Below are 20,010 nucleotides of genomic sequence, written 5' to 3'. Positions count from 1 at the left end.
CTAGTTGTGTGTATAGTGTATTTATTTCACCCAGTGAATATCCACACATCTCCTCATCCTCAGGAATCATGTGTAAATACTAATCTCTTGAAGTCCCATTTGATACTTACATACAGTTTTACATGGCTGATTGCAAGACTGTTTGAGTCACTGGTAGACATGCTGTTTGTTTTGTGAGATAGAGTATTGCTATATTTAGCAACTGTGTACTGAATTAACCACCCTTCTCACTTGCCTCCCATTATCTGCAGCAACAATTTGAGAATCTGTTTCTCCCCAATGAAGAGGACTTTGGTAAACCATTCTCATTTTTAAATTTTTGGCTTTCCAGTGAATATCAAGAGATGATTACGTTGGGCTACTTGCTGCTTTATCCTGTGATTTCTTTACAATCATATATATTTTATTGATGTGTATATGCATGAATGAGTCTTTCCATCAGTAGGTGTTTTTTTAAGAATTTATTAATGTTGATTTTTATATCATATTTTAAATGACAAGTTTAACAAACAAGTGTTCAAGGAGGGAATCTCTATTTACAATCACTGGGAGGCTTGTTTCTTTTTTAAACCATTCTTTAAACCAAAACAATATTTGCATACCCAATGCTATGGACATGGTATTAGAAATATAAACACAACTACATAGACATAAAAATTTATGACCCTATAGACTTAATGTTTTATTACATAGATTAATATGTATCTATGACATAAAAGCCCTCAGTCTAATTTTAATTATGTTCTAAACTCTAAGTGCCAGTGATTGTTTATAGATTTCCTTCTTGAATACTTGTATGTTAAACACATCATTTGAAATATGATGTAAAAATCAATGTTAATAAATTCTTAATTAAAAACCCAAAACAATATTTTAACACCTCTCTCTTCCTCTGTGTGGGTCTCTCAATATCTTCGCAAATATACTATTCTTCAAAATTGGTAACCCTGACAAACATAAATGTTTTTTCTTGGTTGCCTAACATTCACAAGAAACAATTATTTTTGCTTATTGACAAGGGCTTCTCAGGGAGAATATCACTATAACAGGACTACTTGAAATGAACTGAATTGATTCATAAAATATAATAACTGAGAACATATAACTTAGTTCCAAAGACCTCTTCATCATGTCTTAACTTGCTTACTTTAGTCTAACTTGCTTGCCAACTATGTAAGTTTGCTTACTATCTAATCAGTAAATATGCTAATTTCTAGGAGTTAAGTGTGAAACTGAATCTTCTCATTAGATATCATGGCCATTGCCCCCAATCAACTTGTAAGATTGTCAAGATTTCAAGAAGGGCATCCCTAAAAGTTGCTATTTATTAGCATTCAAGCATCTGCCACTAAGGTCACTTGATAACATAAAAGAAACCTACTAAATGATTTATTTAACAACCTTCTATCTTATTTTAAATATATTTGGGAATAGAAAGATGAGGCTTGTAGGCCGGGAGTTTGGCCTAGTGGTTAAAGTGCTTGTCTAACATGCACGAAGACCCAGGTTCGATTCCTTGGTACCACATATATAGAAAAAGCCGGAAGTGGTGCTGAGGCTCAAGTGGTAGAGCTCTAGCCTTGAGAAAGTCCAAGGACAGTGCTCAGGTACTGAGCTCAAGCCCAGGACTGGCAAAAAAAAAAAAAAAAAGAAAGATGAGGATGAAATTCATGTGTGTTTCATTTGCTTTAAGAATCATAGAGAACACTCCTTCCCCAGTAATATGAAGCAACTGTTCTTGGCTCCAGGCTGTAATCTATCCATGGGAAGTGGTGTTGGAATATTTTGAAAAGTAGAAGCAAGAAAACAAGGAAGAAAGAAAACACCTACCTTCTTTTCCAGTCTATCAATTAATTTCTGGAGTCTGTTTATCTGGGTCATCCATTGGCTATCTTCTTCTAGTAAGCCTTGGAAGATCAAAAGAAGAATATATTAAACTCAAATCGCTTTGTTATCTTTCTCCTTTGGCCCTAATGGAGTTATTAATCTGTAAGTACTTCTAAAATATGATTTCCTGTGAGTGCTTTGTAATTTATTGATTACCAGAGATCTGCACATCTTAGTGGGTTCATTTTCACAGACCTACTTTTAAAAAATGTTGTCTATATTCGTCTTCGACATTGAAAAGATTTTACTGAACACCATTTTCACTGTTCTATGACATAGATGATTTTTTGAAAAAATTCAATAACTTGGATTCCATACCCTTGACCTAGGAGACATAAGTTGGCACAATTACAAGTATAGCTAGCTGCAAGAAAGGTGATGCTGCTTTACCTAGGGCCTAAGCTGAGTCCATGTAGACTCTCTAGTCAGTCTATTGGTTCAGAATGACACTTGCTCTATATTCAGAGCAATGAGATACACATACTGCATATATGGAGATGTAGTTACCATACATATGTGTTGATATATGTGGATAAACACACACATGTGCACAGAATATGTATCTGTACATGGCACTAACTTAACCATTATACGTTTTCTGATGCTACTATTATTGCTGTTAGGACTGTTACAAATACAAGAGGAAGGGGAATGGTCCATGCCATTACAAAATCCTGTTAGCATCTTGTATATCCAGCTTGCAAATTCTTCCAAATACTTTCCAGCTGTTTTTTGAAGTAGTATTAAATTTAATATTTGTTTAAATGAGTGTATGATTGAATTTAATACTACAAATCTTTGCTTTAGCTTAGAATGAAATGGAGTCAAGATCTAAATTACAAAGGAATATTGTTCATACATAGAAACATCACAGGAAACCCTGTTAACCTGTACAATAAAAACTATCAGGGCTGGGAGTTTGGCCTAGTGGTAGAGTGCTTGCCTAGCATGCACAAAGACCTGGGTTCGATTCCTCGGCACCACATACAAAGAAAAAACCTGGAAGGGGTGCTGTGGCTCAAAGGTAGAGCTACAGCTTGAGAAAAGTCCAAGGACAGTGCTCAGGCCCTGAGTTCAAGCCCCACAACTGGCAAAAAAAAAACCTATCAATAATTAAAGGTGCAGGTGATTTACATCAGAACTTGGATCTCTAGACCTTCCTTCTTAAGGGAACAAGTAAATTCGATGTAAAATGAACATTAGGGATTATCAGTTGTGTGTGTGTGTGTGTGTGTGTGTGTGTGTGTGTGTGTGTGTGTGTATGTGTTTGAGTGAGAGAGAGAGAAAATATAAATGAGCTAACAAAATTTGTATTTACTCTTTAATTCACAGATCAATTAACATATTTCTGATCTGGGTTGGTCCCAAAAAGATTTAAGTGTTAATCATAACCAAATGTGTATGAAAGAAGAATAGTTCAGGTTAATTCTCATTTCTAAATAGTTAAAATGCAAAGAATAATCTACATGTTGCCTAGAAAACCTAGAAATTTCCCTCTTTCCTTCCTTCCTTCCTTCCTTCTTTCCTTCTTCCTCCTTCCTTTTTTTTTCTCCCTCTCACCCTTTTTCCTCTCTTCCTTCTTCCCTTGATCCTGGGCTTCACACTTGGTATGTTAACACATCCATTGGAGCTATACACTAAACTCTGTTTCTGTTTTTGTTTTGTGTTTGAGATAGTCTTACTACCTTTGCCAGAAGCTGGCCTTGAACTCATGGTCCTTCTACCTCTGTCTCATAAGTACCTGAGATTATAGGAATGAACCACCATGCCTAGCTCACTAGAATTATTTTCTAGATGCACATGGTAGATTGTATTACTGTTCTCATTTATTTACAGCTATCTATCTATATCTATCTATCCATCCATCTATCTATATCTATCTATCTATCTATCTATCTATCTATCTATCTATCTATCTATCTATCTATATCTCCTTTACCTGACAACTTCACAATACATCCTGTTACATAAAATGTGTAGAGTACTTTTCTCTCCTCATTAATAAATGTGCCTGGCATATGACTTATTTGGTCAAATAAAAAGTTAACAACAAAATGCATATGGTAGTTTAAATATGCTTGTGTAATTCTGGCTTGGAGAGCACTCCATTTGTCACTTATCCTAGGAGACCACTTAAAGGTCCTTTATGCTCATAGCCTGGAGTCATAGACAGTTGAGATGCTAAATCACAGCCAACCACTCTTGTGAGAGAGGAAAAAACACACACAAATATTTTTCATAGTAACCAGTGAGATTCTTTTTAAAAGTTAGTTTTACAATAAAAATGGCTTAACAATTATCATATATGATTTTGCACTTTCTGGGTGTTCATTTCTCCACTGAGAAATATAAAAGGAAACATGCATCTACCTTCTAAGACATTGGGATAAAATAAAACATTTAAAAAAAACACCATAAAATCTTTTGAGTACTATGTAAATAAATGGCATAGTACTTACAGTTTTTAAAATGCTACCTACTTCTCCAGAGATCATTGTGTTAAAATGATATATTCACTGGATAAATGTACATATATGCATGTTTTATAAAAGTTGCCTCAGTAATTAGTACAGGCTTGCATATTTCTGATTAATTAAAAATATTTACTGACAATTGAGTGAAAATGTAATGACCTGACAACTGCCATTAGGATTCAGGATTTTTATTGTTGTTTTCTTGCATTTGTTTGTTTGTTTGTTTGTGGTGCAGGACTTCACACCTTCTGCCCCTTGAGCTATGCCTCCAGCACCTTTTTGCATTCATTATTCATTATTATTCATTTATAGTAGGACCTTGCTTTATTTCCAGGTCAGGCTGAGGTTTGATTCTCCTAGCTGTGCTTCCCAAATCATGTCGCTGGTTAGACAGGCACACACCCCTGCCTGTACTCACTAGTGGACATTTCATCTTTCAAACCTATTTTTCTCTGGGCTGGCCTAGAACTGTGACCCTTTGATCTCTGTCTCTCTGGCAGCTAGGATTATAGGCTGGAGCCATTGTGCCTGACTACAATATATCTCATATAACAAGCCTCAGAAACATCATCTGTGACTAATCTTAACTTGGTAGGAAACCAAGACCTTGTTCCCTAAATGGATTTATGAGGACTGAAGAGCAGGGTGGGGCCTGATGGGTGTGTCTTTGCTTCAGGATCTTTGGTTATTAACTACTAGAGATGCTCTCATTCCTGTCCACCATTGTTCTGTGTACTTCGAAGACAGAGCTGCCGGGCTGTGTCAGAATGAGCGGTTAGCCTGGATCCTCTGCACAGCAACCTCAACACTTCACCTTCACGGTTTCAGCAGGACAGTGTTCCATCGCCATTATTATCTTGGTCACTTTTTGTTACATTGCACATTAGAAAATGTGGATTACAATGACTTTGATAAAGAAGGACGAGGAAGGTTGCACTACCTGGACCACTGAGGTTAAACTGAGGACTGTTGGGGGAGAAGCTGTTGTGTCTCTGGACTCGACGGCTTGATCGCTTCCCTGGCCATTGAATGGACAGGACTTCTGGCTTGGTAGGGCCTTGTCTGGAAGAACAGAGAGAACACTGCATTTCAGCTCAGCACCTGGCCTGCAGAACTGCTTGCCTCTTGGGTATCTAATGGCATCTTTGAGAAGTACCACTTGCATATTTTCTCTAGACATCCAAGGTGATTTGATAATATAGTAGTTGAACCTAGGAGGAGGAGAAATCTGAGCTTTCAGGAAGCAATATATCTTAATTTGAAATTTTTAAAAAATATGGGGCAAGGAGTGTGGCCTAATAGCATGCCTAGCATGCATGAATACCTGGGTTCAATTCTTCGGTACCACATACATAGAAAAAGCCAGAAGTGGAGCTGTTGCTTAAGTGGTAGAGCTCTAGCTTTGAGAAACACCAAGGACAGTGCTCAGGCCATGAGTTTAAGCTAGAACTGGCAAAAAAAAAAAAATGCCCTTTTTCTCTGTTAAAGGGGAACTATTAATGGGGAAAACCTACTTCTATGTATGTTACTGTTGAATTTTGCTAAATTTCAGAATACCTATGGAATTTCTTTTCCTTAATTAGCTGTGTGTGTGTGTGTGTGTGCGTGTGTGTGTGCGTGTGTGTGTGTGTGCAAGCCCATGCTGGTTCTAGGGCTTGAACTCGGCCTAGGTGCTATCTCTAAACATTTTTGGTTAAAGCCAGTGCCTTACCACTTGAACCATACTCTACCCACAGGTTATTTTTTCTGATTAATTGGAGATAAGAGTCTCACAGAATTTCCTGCCTCAGCTGGCTTTGAACACTATCTTCGGATCTCAGCCTCCTTAGTGGCTAGGATTATAAGTGTGAGCAGTGCTAGCTTAGTTAGATTTTAAACTTTTTGACTGATGTTATATATCTAATATTTTTCCAAATTAAGTAATTTTATATAAGCAGAAAGTTTCTCCTCCAGTGCCCAAACCATACTTCAACTTATTTTATTTTGACAACTTTTTTTTATTTTGGCAAATGGTTATTATAGAATATGCTTAAATCACTACTTAATTACTTTTTAAATTTTATGATTTCTTTATTAATTTTCCTGACAAAATATTCAGGCTAACCATGTATGCATGCATATGTGTATATATGTATACATGTAAATATATATATACACATACATGCAGCCAGTCTGGAAAGAAAAGTATGTAAAACTCCACTTCAAAAATTACTAGCACAAAGCAAGGCTAGCAGGTGCTGTAATCCTGTAATCCTAATTGCTTAGGAGGTTGAAATCAAGGTTCAAGGCCAGTCTAGGCAGGAAGGTTCATAAGACTACAATTATCTACTAACCAAGCCCTCCCCCCCCCGAAAGCCAGAAGGAGAACTGTGACTCAAGTGGTAGAACACTAGCCTTGAGTATAAAAGCTCAAGGATAGCACCTAAGACCCAAGTTCAAGACCCAGGACCAGCATGTTAAAAATAAAAAGAGCTAGAGGCATGTCTCAAGTGGTAGTGCCATTTGAGCAAGCCAACCTAATGAGTATGAGGCTTTAAGTTCAAATGTGGTTAACAACAAATACAGTACAAGGAAAAATACCACGATGGATTCAGTTGAGTGAGTTATCTCATCTTCCCTATTCTTCTTCATTATCTGAATGAAGACATGATGCCTAGATTTTCCTCTGTTTGAACCATGAGAATGGAAGATATGTGCCCACGGTGTCCAAAAAGACAAAAGTTCTAGGAAACATCATTAACCATACCATACTTTTCTTAGGCTACCTTGTCAGGTTTGTTTAGTAGGGGAAAACAAATCCCTAGGTGTTTGAGCCACTAGACATAAAGTGTATCAGTCCTTTATCTTAGTGTCGGTGGCATATGGCACAGCCGTTATTTGAGCATTTCTAAGATTATAGAACTGCATTACATTTTAGCTTTTCCCCTTTCTCCTGAAATGTCAGCTTTCCCAACAGCGTTTAAATCAGAATCTATCAGATTCATCTTCCTTGCTAGGAAGGAAGGAGTTTTCTCTTCCTTTGGCTTTTCCTTCTGTAATTGGGGGGAATTAATGCTTCCTTTTATCTAAGTATTCTTAGTTCATTATTTTGAAGGGTTTAGGGTAGGAGCATAAGAAATTCACATGTGTTTTATCTCCAATCTAACTAAATCTCCCTGAGGATCTTTCTATGGCATTAAAATCCCATCTCTCGAGCATCTTTGGTGGTCAAAAGAGCAGATGATTAGATCAGTGCTTCTCTATGTTCAAACTAAGGGACTATGTGCTGTCTGAAGTTTTATAATCACTTGTGGATGAAAGTAAACCCGTCCCTGATTTCTATGGTAGATGGTTATTGAAAAGAAAAAAAATAACTTTCAAGTCTAGAGAGAATCACTCATATCCCTGGATATAGTTGAAACTTGGAAAACAGATCAAACTTGGCTACTCCATTAGATAAAAAGGAAACCTCTACCTAATTATACTGTGTTCCCAGAAATCTACTTCATGAGGACATGGGGCTTATGTAAAAAGACAGGAGTCCCCCAGAGGAGGAACTTCAGCATCACTCAGTGATTATTCTTGTCACTGGTTATAATGTTCTTTCGAAAGATAGGAAATTAAAGTAGCTCCCTGTCGGTCAGTTTACCAGGTACGTGCCACCTGAGACTCTCACCTCCATGCCACCACAGCTGCACCAACCCCCTCCCTCTGAAATTGCCATTTTCACATGAATAGACATCGTCATTTTGCCCAACATGGCATGTCTAGTTCATTATTTCAGAACGGATGAGGCTGTGTGATTCTTCCCTGAGGCTTATAGATGGAATAGATGATGTCTCTAAATTTGCTATATCCCCCTGTGTCTTTGTATCCCTTTGATTTCACAAATAATAAATCCCACAGTAACACTGATCCTGAAGGAAAGCAAATGACTACAACCTGGGGGTTTTTAATGAAACCTATGAGTTACAACTCAACTGTGCAGAGCATCATAGGAACTCCCTTTAGTATAGAAAGATGGATGAGGTTTAGGATATACTGATTTGACTTTGCTTAGCCTTTTCTCTTCTTCCCCAGATCTGTACAACCTACTAATACTAGACTAATTTTAATTTTCCTTATACTTTGGTTTCCTTATAGGATTTATTCTTTTATTTAAATCGCCAATAGATATTGATGAAGGTGGTGACCTCCAATGCATCTATCTAAATTTTGAGGTGTTTCCTAACTCTTAAATCCTAGACAGATAGGCTTCCTTATTGTCCCAGGTCCTCACATACTTTTCTTCTGTAAAATTTCCCCTACTTGGACCTTTCTCCCATCCATTTAGTTTCATAGGTTTAAGGTGAGGTTGTACCAAGAAGAGGAAAACAGTGAAAACTCTCTTCTACTTAAACACTCCAAGTCTAATGGGGTATGAGTAAGTGAGAGGTTGAGGCGAGTAGATCTGGATAAAGCCTGCGGTGGGAGTACTTGGTGGTGAAGTGGAAAGTCTGGGAACAGTGATGTCTTTCAAGGGAATGTCTTATCCAGTAACCAAACAAACTCAAAAGAGAGGCAGATGAGGGCCAGGAAGCAGAGGCTGGGCAAAGAATTCCATTCTTTAAGATAGAATGTCATTCTGCCACTCAAGTTTATTGGTCTCTTGATTGATATCATGGGAAGGGCAGTCTTCCTTTTTCTATTTTCTTTGGCTGGTGAGGACCTGTTTCTCTCCATCTATTGTTTTCTGGTAGCCAGTTGGTAGGAAGAATGGCTCTGGGAAGAGGACACATATGTAAGCTGTAAGCTGTGGCTAATTCATGTTTCAATTTGGGTCATCAGAGATTTCCCAGTGGAGAATATGGATACAAATCCAAAGGGATACTTTACCCCCCCTATTTACTTGTTTATACATTTGCTGAGAAAGGGAGAAGTATCACAGAATTGGGATGGTGTTTGGGTATTCTTGGATGCTTTAGTTTAATCTCATACAAAATATTCTTTGCAGCAGCATGAGACTTAGAATGGTTACCATTAATGCAAGCTGTTTTTTGAGCTAGAAGTCTGGAAGGGAAAGGTTCATTAATTCTCTTAGTGTTTTCCACAGTAACTCTGTGTTACTGTGCTCCTCATTAAACACAGCTGCTGTGCAGCTGTTGGCAGCAATCACAAGAGTTCAAGGCTAGCCCGGCCCAACATAAAGAAAAGTTATTCATCAACCATTCACTTGTGTGGGGGTGGCAAATGCATAGCTTAAGTTTATAGGAGGTGTCTAGAGAAAAACCCCCAAAGTGCAGTTAACGAAGTGGGCACAAAGGCTTTTCTAAATTTCCTCTCAGGAGGCAAATGCTTCCTTTGGAAAAGGGAGGATTCATTTTATTTTCAGAAAACCTAAACAAAAGAACAACCAAAGAGGTGTCATTTTCCCATTAGGAACATCAACATCAGTTTCCTTATGCTCTAAGATATTACAATTATCTCCCTCTCCAAGCTGAGGAGTTGGGTTGTTGTTTTTCTAAAGTTAATTGTTACTTTGCCATATACTATGGAATCACCCAACAAAGGAGAATACAAAGTTTGAAATATGCAGACTGCACCAATTCATCGAATGACCAATCTCCGTGTTCATCAGCTGCACACACTCATTAGATTGTGAAATTACAGGCTTTTTTGTGAAAACTTGGTGGTGATTCACTCATTTTGACACTGTAAACACATGGTTGAAAATTCCACTGTGTTTTTGTAGATGTCCTAATAATTATGTATCCATTAATTTGTTTAGAAAAAATGGTCCTCCAGGGTAGTCTATTATCTGCTTATTCACAAAAGCTTATCACGTGTTTTTTTCTAATTTAAGATGCAAAAACAATAGATAAGGTCTAAGATGACACCTTAGCCAAAAAAAGTCACAGAATCAATAGCTTTGCTTGGTTCTTCCTTATCTTGCAGGAAAGAGAACTCAATAAATGAGCGATCTGTTGGTTAGAATTATATTGGTGTACATTTTGCACATTTATAATGTTAGTTCATGCCTTTATTTAAATAGCTTGCACTATATTTCTTCTTAGTGAGACATATTTGTTATTGGATTTTGAAATCTTCCTCATCATTTACTCTATTTCTTTAAATAACTAGATTTATTAAATTCTCAAGGCTCCCCAATACATCTAGGTATGCTTGGTTCATAAGGCACTATGTCATCTCATTTTTGTATTTGAGAACTATGTACAGTTGTAGGGAATCTCAGGCATCATGGAGAAATGCCATGAGGTGGATTTTACCTTCTAGCCACATTTAATCTTTCACTCTTCTGAAATCCCTTGGAAATTTGGTCCCCATTTCTCTGATATTTATCTTTTTGGATATTGAAATACAGTTTTAGTGTCCATGTTTTATTTATAAAATACAAGTTAAACTTTTTAAGGTTTTGCATCATCTTAAATGTATATTCATATCAATACTCTCTTTTAAACACTTCTCCATCTACTAAATACTTCATTAAAGGTTTTTGAAAATTAAAATTAGCATAAGAAAAAAGTGAGGTGAGTTGTTTTAGATGTACCACGTGGAATCTCTTGACATTTCCTCTTAATCTATGATTTCTCATTTTTCCTAGTACAAGTGCCATGTCCCTTAACTAGTTTTCTATAGATATAGTAATGTATGAAAGCACTTTCTTGCCTTTCTTGACGGGTTTGCTCCTCAGTAGTTTCCATAGCACATTCCAGGGAATTCTGGAGAGACTGTAGCTGATTCAAGGTCTCCTTCAGTAAAAAGCGAGTGACAAACTGTTCCAAATTGGAGGCTTCTTGGTAGTCCTAAAAATGGCAAGACAATACAGTTAGAAGTATGATAGAGAAATATATTCAGGAATTGATTTTCTCTCATGGACTTTGCACTCTCAGACTGAACCTAGAAAGGGAGAGTGAAGAGAGCATGGGTGAGCCTTGGTTTTGTGGTAGAGCTCTCCCCACCTGTTAGAGGTTGAAAGAAAGAATTTCAGAAATGACTAGAACATATGTGTTTGTCTCAGATTAGAAAAAGAAAGAACAGAAACTAGGGGAATTATGGAATAGCTGTCTGTAGGAAAAGAAATAAACATTTGTGTACAAAGAGCTGAAATGTGACTAACTTTCTTCTGTTTCATTTCATGGCCAGGCCATGATAAATCTTCTCCATTATTATCAACAAAAAAGCAATCACGTTTCAACAATTGGCTTCATTCCCTCTTGACATAGTTATTTTGTTTGATCCACACTGTGCTGAAGCTGGAGGAAATTTTGTATCATTAGTTTTCTTAAAATTCAGAAAAGGTTAGGTTTGGAATATTGAATCTGTTTACTAAATCCACTCATGTCCCTCTTTCAGTAACATTACCTGAAGGACTACTGTCTAGTACTTCTCAGCCAGGAAACATCAGTCATTTCAACAGCCCCAGGTCTTCACTGAGATGATCATAGACTTAATAGTTGTACTTGCCAAGCTCTTCCAGGCAGGCAGGTAAGCTGTGGATGGTACTACCTGAAATCCTGTGGAGACTTGTGGAGATCAAGGTAAAGAGCCAGCATAAAATGGCACTGGAACCACTCTTTTAGGTCATCTGAACAGCCATTGAATCTGCTTGGATAGTCATTGTTGAGAAATTATATATTCAAGTTCAGCTGAAGCAATGATTTATTTAGTTGTATCCCTAAACAAAATGATTTTATCCTGGTTGAAAACATAAAAGTGAAAGGAATGATGCTAAGAAGACAGTCAGGTGTCTCAGTGTGCCAGGGAAATGCAAGGCGGAGTCGTGAACCAAAACACACAAAATTTAGTTATTTAACCTTTCTGAGTCACACTTTTCTCACTTACAAATCAGGCTAAGCCACTCAATCTAGTTATTTACAAAAGGACAACACAGGAAATTTTCTAGCACATTTCAATTTAAAATTACCTTTAAACTTTACTTAAGAAAATAACTATTGTACTCTGAAACAATCATAAGAATTGGATAAGCTAAATCAAATTAAAAAATTCCCCTCTGCATATTTTTCAACTATAATATTATCTTGGCAATAAGAACTTCAGAAACTTATTTCTCCATGTGTTTTTTGACAACAGGGAAGCTTTTTTCCTTCAGATGGAAAGAAAATATGTTGACGGGCAAACGCTGTGTTTGATTTCATCTCTACAGTTATTTCCTTTTTGCCAACACATATTTTAAAATAAAATTTATTAAGATGAAGACAAAACATAATTGCACAGTCAGATAACATGCCAGCCACATTTGCATCTCAGTATACACTATGACTAATCCAACGCAAATGATAGAAAGCTTTATACCTGTTTGTAGACAGCAATGAAAAGAGAAAGACGTGTGCAACGAAATGGAGTGCTGGTCTTATTCTTTTCTCAAAATGTTTCTTTTTTTTCAAATGTTAAATATTTGTCATTGTCATATAAAAGCTAGAGAAAGTAGTTTTTACTAAGCCAATTTAAAAGTCAGTCATTGTAATTCAATTTTGGTCTCCTAAACAGAAAGGTCACATCTTATATTTATATCCTTTACAGTACCTAGAATAGATACTCATTCAATATCTGACTAATTTGCAGAATTAAGAATATATTGCATTGTTCCTTGGCACTGATTGCAAGCACCTGGAATCCTAGCTACTCAGGAGTCAGCTGGAAGACTGTTCAAAGCTAACTCAGGCAAAAAGTGCAGAAACCCCTACCTCAACCAGTAATTGAGTACAAAGCATGTCCATCGATCCCAGATATGGCTGAACACAGTTAGATTATACTCCAGGCTGTAACAGGCAAAAAGTGAGAACCTATCTCAACAATAATCAGAGCCTAAAAGATTGCAGATGTGATTTGTGTGGTATAGCATCTGACTAACAAGCATGAAGCCCCGACTTCAAAATGTTAGTATCATTTAAAAAGAGAATTTATTGTATTGCTACTATCCTATAAGATTTTCCTAGTGGGCCAGGAGTTTGGCCTAGTGGTAGAGTGCTTGCCTAGCATGTACAAAGACCTGGGTTCCATTCCTCAGTACCACATACAAAGAAAAACCTGGAAGTGGTGCTGAGGCTCAAGTGGTAGAGCGAGAGCCTCGAGAAAGCCCAAGAACAGTGCTCAGGACCTGAGCTCAAGCCCAGGACTGGTTAAAAAAAAAAAGATATTGCTAGTATTCGATAACATTATTGATAAAATCCATGCCCAGATATTTATGGAAAGTTAAAAACAATCAGATACCCAGCTACTCCATTATTGGTTTATCATTGGCCTTTCGGAAAATTGATTTGTGTTCTTTTCTACTTTTCTTTGATGAAAACTTGCAATTCCCACTAGACAATCTGCAGTTAAGTAATGCCACAACTAGTTGAGATGCTATATTTGACAGAACTATTGCTACCTTCACATGGAGAGAGGTGGTAGGTGCTATCAGTCTCTGGGGAATCTGGTTTTGAGTTAATTGCTGCCTCTAAGTGATAAGGAGGTGGGGGAAGGGGCTTGTTTTCTGAAATTTCTTCTGATCATTTCTGGCTCAGTTCCTGGCACCTGCTTTCACAATCTCTCCTCCCCTTGAGCCATCATTTGTCTTCACAGCATAGGGCACAAGTCCTTCCCCTTTGATGTGTTCGGGCAACATCTCTTCCCTAGCTAGGGTAAGGAATTTGTCATTTTTTTCTATAACCACTTCTTGACCAAATTTAGGTTCTTATTCTTTACAGTCTATTTTATTTTTATGTTATCTTAACAGATCATGCCTTACTTATATTTCTACCTCCAAATATCCAAAACAAAGTCTGGCTGACAGCCGCTGCCCATAAACGGTTAGAACACATGCGGAGTGGGACATTACATGGATGAGAAGGTGCAGGAGGGGAGGCTTGATCCCTGGGACTTGCTCTTGTGGGCTCAGTCACTAGCTGCCACTTTGCTTCTGGACTCTTTTGGAGATGCTGCTGCCCCATTTGCCTAGTCATGTGGTTCTGCAATGAAGGGACGTACAACCGTACTCTTACGTAGCAGACGGTGTGTCTTCCCTTTTGTATTCTGGACCGTTTACTCTGAGTCCCAAGCTCCGGGATGGCAGACCCAGATGGGCCCACACCCGGCCTTCCCTCCCCTTCTCTCGTATGTGCAGCCGGTGTTCTTTCGGAAGGCAGTGGCTAAAGAAGCAGATGGAAAATTAAATAGATAACAAGCTGGCAAATGTCAAAGCCTGGCCCTGTTTATTCTCAATGAATGTGTGTATTGTGAAGGTACAAAGCGGGGAATCTCTGCACTTTCAGTTCCCACAAAAGATTGGTATGTTGGTGTCAGGCACGTGCTCTTTTCAAGCCCAGCCTGGAATTTGAGAGACTGGCACAAAGAGCTTCTACGGGTCTGATAAAGCAAAGTAAAGTACATGGACTGTTGATACTCAATAATTTGATTCTTCCTTGACACAGCTTAGTACTTCATGGTTGGCATAGAACGATATGGGCAAATGAAAAATGAAACAGTGTATTTCTTAGATCCCAATAACCTCCACTCAAGCAATGGATTATTATCAATTACATGAATCATTAGGTGAATTTTTTCTTAACAAACAGGCCTCAATACTTCTATTTTTGCTTTTGGAAAGCCAAAATGGAGACATTTCAAATTCCCATATTTTCTTCTTGTGGAGATTTCAGAACAGAGCTTGGATTCATTCCGTTAAAAAAAAAAACAAAAAACAAAAAACATTGCTGGATGGGGAGTTTGGCCTAATGGTAGAGTCCTTGACTAGCATGCATGAAGACCCGAGTTGTATTCCTTGGTACCACATACATAGAAAAAAAGATGGAAGTGGTGCTGAGTCTGAAGTGGTAGAGTTCTAGCCTTGAGAAAGTCCAAGGACAGTGGTCAGGCCCTGAGCTCAAGCCCAGGACTGGCAAAACAAACAAACAAACAAACAAACAAACCCAAAAAGCATTGCTGACTTTGTTACCTGGTATATTGTATATACGCTTATTTTTTATTTGAAATAGGTAAGGGAAGGAGAAAACAAGATGATTCGGAGTGAGTGGAGGAGGGAAAGGGGGACAAAAACATGAGAAGGATCAAGTTTCGAGAAGTAATACAACCTTTACCTGATGAATGTAACTGTAACCCCTGTATACATTATCTGACAATAAAATACAAAAAAAAAAACCAAAAAAACATTGCAGCATTTGAATCATGGTACTTTGAAAACTGAATTTCTCAGAGGACTGCTATGCATCTTAATTATCCGATGAATTTTCAAGAATCAAGCTCTGCCCATCTGCTTGATGGAAGAGTGGAGATCTTGGTTATTAACACACTATGAATCATCTGAGTTAATTAGGAAAATCAGAGCATCTGATTTCCCTGTTTATGTTTGCCCCATTTGAAAATGAATCAATCCAGTAACATCTTGCTTCTGTGTCTCCTTGTTTAGGAGGTTTGGCAGGGGGTACAGCTTCAATTTGACTTTCCATTCAACCCCCTGCAGTTCTTGCCATTCTTTTGTGAGACATCTGTGCCAGCTTCCATCAGAGGAAAAAAATCACTGTGGGAAGATAAGTTATGTCTTTTGAACCTTTCCCCAAATGGTGTGTGTGTGTGTGTGTGTGTGTGTGTGTGTGTGTGTGTGTGTGTGTGTGTGTGATAGTAACAGCATAGCTTTTGAAATTCTGGAATCTTCACAAAAAAAGAGCTATATAGTCTCTCTTCCTCCCCCTACATATGTGTGTGTGTGTGTGTGTGTGTGTGTGTGTGTACTGGTTTACACATGTTACCTATACCATACTTAAAAATATTCTTAGATTTCCATTTCAAATAGAATGTTTCTTTTATTACAAACTGGGAGAACACATATCAAATTGGAGGCTTAAAAAGTTAAAACAATTAAAGAACTGGTTCTTATTTATCAAAGTGTCATAAAAATGGACTGAGGTTAACTCCAGATATGTCTTCAGAAATCATAGGTGGCAAAAGAAAAGGTTAAAATGATTTCAGATTAGAGATATTCAGGAAGAGAAGAGAAGAGAAGGATTAATTCAGAAGTGAATAAGATAGAAAATGAAGCTATAATGTAGAAATAAAGCATTAGTAGACAATAGTCAGGTGTTAGGACCTTTTAAATAAGAAAATGAGATAAGTTATATTGCTTAAAATCAAGCTCTGGATCAACACACTCTACCATAAGGTAGTCAAGTCCACTTGTCAAGGATGTATTTCTCTGGTTCTTTTATTTTCTGTTTCCTTCTATTATGTTCTCTCACACCAGTAGCATATGAACCCCATCGCTGAGCATCTTCCTCTGAAACATATTCCTAGTTTACTGTGAGAGAATTCTTCTCACACAAGTGTATATATCTTTTATTTTTTATTGTCAAGGTAATGTATAGAGGGGTTATGGTTACATTCACCAGATAGTTGGTGGATTATTTCTCACACATTGATACCCCATCTCATGTTTTTGTCCCTGTTTCCCTCACAATCATCTTGTTTTCCCCCCTTCCCTTTCTTATTTCAAATAAACAAATAAACATATATAGAAATATACCAGGTAACAAAGTCAGATACAGTAACAATATGAGGTTAACCAAAGGGCAACAAAGGAGAAGAGAAATAACATAGTACATTAAGAACAGATACATTAATCACACAAGATAAAGCTCTCATTTCCATATCCCAGAGATCCTTTTATTTAGTCTCATCCTATATGGCCTTATGTATCTAAGTTTTGAGCTATTGTAATCCTCTGCTAGGAGAGTCCTAGTTGTGTACTAATTATTACAAATGAAGGAAACCATTGAGCCTATGTTCCTTTGAATCTGGCTTACTTCACTTAATATGATTGTTTCCAAGTCTTTCCATTTCCTTACAAATGGGGCAATGTCATTCTTTCTGATGGCTGCATAGAATTCCATTGTGTATACATACCACATCTTGTTGTTCCACTCATCTACTGAGGGGCATCTGGGTTGGTTCCATATCTTTGCTATGGTAAATACGGCTGCAATGCACATCGTTGTGCTAGTGGATTTAGCACTCTGGCATTCACACAAGTGGAGTTTTAAGAACCTTTGCATGGGTAATGCAGTGGGGACATTTACTGGATCAGCCCCAGCCTGGAGATCCTGGCCACACTCCTAAGCCTCCTGTAGCAGTGTGATGATTTACACCCTCCTGTGAACTCAGACATTGCTCCTCCTCTCTCGTTTTCTCTGCTGTTCCGCCCTTCCTCTCCCCAACATGTTGTAAAGTCCCTTTCTAACACCCTGTCTTTTGAATCTCACTGCTGCATTGGTTCCACCATTTCTCTGAGTCCCCTTCCCATCCCCCAAACAGATAAACTTACATACAATACAAAGGGTACCGAATCAAAAACAGTGACAACAGGGGGTAAAACAAAGGAATTTAAGAAAGAAAGTAAAAAACAATAACAGTTTGACAAGAATTGTGCTCATTTTTTTTACTTATCTGATGGTAATCCCTCTGTACATCATCTTTACAATAAAAAATGTTCAAAGTTACGTGGCGTAGATTTTTGCTTGCTTTTGTGTCTTTGCTTTGTCCTCTATTGGTAGTAATTATCTAGGCTGACTGAGCACTTGGGTTTCATATTTCTTCAAATTCTACCTGCTTCATCATAACCTAAAGAAATTCATTGGTCTTCTTTACAGTATCAGAAATGCTAAGCCACAGCATGGCTCTGCCCACATATATCTAGTAAAGATATACGAACTTTAAACAGATGGAGACATCGTAATATTTGCCAGGTACAAGTTTCCGTTGTTTTTTAATTCTTGCTTGTGACTAAGCAGAAATCTACACGAGTATCATTATTTGAATTTTTGTCATACTTTGGTGAAGACAAATACATATGAACATAGCTTTAAAAAAAGAACTTTATCTGAAATGGTTGAAGTAGAATTTTGATTCCTGTGTGTGCCACTTGACAGCTATGCAAACTTAGAAAAAGTGTTCAACCTTCACAATCCTTTATTTTCTTAACTATGCCTAAGAACAGTCAGCACAGCTTAGGATTTAAATGAAGCATGGCATATAAAGTACAGTGCCCAATAATGAACTTTTCAAGTTGAGGGTCTGGGTAAGGGGCCTCCAGGGGAAAAAGTGGGAGAAAATGAGGGAGGGGATAACACTGTTTAAAAAGGAATGCACTCATTATCTGACTTATGTAACTAACCCCTCTGTACAATAAATTTAATAAATTTAAATTAAAAAATTCTAAAAAAAAGTACTCTGCCCAACTCATAGTTTTTGATAATGGTTTATTACTGCTATAAACATGATAGAGGAAAATAATACACAGTGTAATGGGCATGTCATTAGCTCAAAATTCAAAATATCTGGGTTTGTCTACTGTCATAATAGATTTCCATATTAAAAAATGAATAAAAGCTCAGGGACTTTACTCTGGCCCTGAGTTCAAGCCCCAGTAACAACATAAAGGTATTATTTTAAATTGAAAAAAATTACATTAGAGTAGCTGCTCAGATGAATGTTAAATTAGTGTTTTATATACCTTAGTCTCCCAAGAAATCAACACTTATGAATGCTTGGCCTAGATTTTTGCTGCCACACATCTTTTCCATTGCTTTCCCAAAAATATTTACTTTATATTCAAATCCATTGCCATACTGTGGCTGTGACCCATGGCAATGTTTTTGAGGATGACACTTTAAAAATAGAGTTCAAGCTGGGCTCCGGTGGCTCAGAACTTTAATCCTACCTACTCAGTAGGCTGAGTTCTGAGGCTTGAGGTTCAAAGCCAGCCAGGCAGGAAAAATCCATGAGACTCTTATCTCCAATAAACTACTCAGAAAAAGCCAGAAGTGGTTCTGTGGCTCAAATGGTAGATTGCGATCCTTGAGCACAGCAACTCAGGAACAGTGCCCAGGTACAGGGTTCAAGCTCCAGGACCAGCAAAAACCAAATAAACGAAAGACAGAATTCAACTTCTGGAAGAGTCAGAAAGCTTTTCCATTCTTGACTTGTTTCTCATTAAGGATGTTTCAGGGAAATACAGTCTAAATCTCCCATTCCTCAGAATTTCCTGCATTTCCTGTCTCCTCTCAGTACTGCTGGGAAGGTCCTTCTTCAGCATCTTATTTGGTAAAATCTTTCCATAATTTTATCCTCTTACTTTACTCTTTTTCCTTTCTTTCTTCCCAATTTGTGGGGTATATATTGGCTGAAATGTCTTCCTTTCTCCTCAAGCTAGCATGAGTTTTGCCTTATTCATCTAGGCTCAATTCCTTTTCCTATATCACAGAAGTGTAGACACCATAAAAATGAAAATAGAGGAGTGGAGAACAGAGAAATACTTGTAGCATAAGTTTTGAAAAGTCCTGGATTCTACACAGAAGAGGAGACAAAATGCAAAACAAAAAAATAACACCAGCTAAAAAAGCACAACTACAATGAAACCTCAATAGGCAATACACAACCACGTTAGAGGATAAGATAATATCCTGAACCAACTATCATGAGTAAGGACAAAAAAATCACCGAGAATTACAGAATGTGCAGGAGATGGCACCATAGGGCCTATGGAAAGAGCCAACGGGAAGGGATGGAATATGACATCAGTTTTGCCACAGATCTGTGAATAAGAGAACTCCAAACCAGCCAATGAATAGTCACTATAATAACGTCATTCGTGTAAACT

The 20,010-nt window shown here is 37.5% G+C and overlaps 1 protein-coding gene across 1 annotated transcript in view; it reads right to left on the bottom strand.

Moving 5' to 3' along the window:
- Necab1 (N-terminal EF-hand calcium binding protein 1) overlaps nt 1-20,010 on the bottom strand; it is a 139,755-nt gene that overhangs the window by 25,442 nt on the left and 94,303 nt on the right. The window contains exons 6-8 of the mRNA XM_090339046.1: nt 11,007-11,143; nt 5,302-5,423; nt 1,831-1,907 (exon numbers count right to left, since the gene is read on the bottom strand). Of these exons, the coding sequence (XP_090195172.1) occupies nt 1,831-1,907; nt 5,302-5,423; nt 11,007-11,143 (336 nt within the window). The remainder of the gene's footprint in view (nt 1-1,830; nt 1,908-5,301; nt 5,424-11,006; nt 11,144-20,010) is intronic.

This window comes from Megascapheus bottae, chromosome 9 (genome assembly GCF_031878675.1).
Source record: "Megascapheus bottae isolate mThoBot1 chromosome 9, mThoBot2.hap1, whole genome shotgun sequence".
NCBI lineage: Eukaryota > Metazoa > Chordata > Mammalia > Rodentia > Geomyidae > Megascapheus > Megascapheus bottae.
This window is presented reverse-complemented; position numbering and strand designations above follow the sequence as displayed.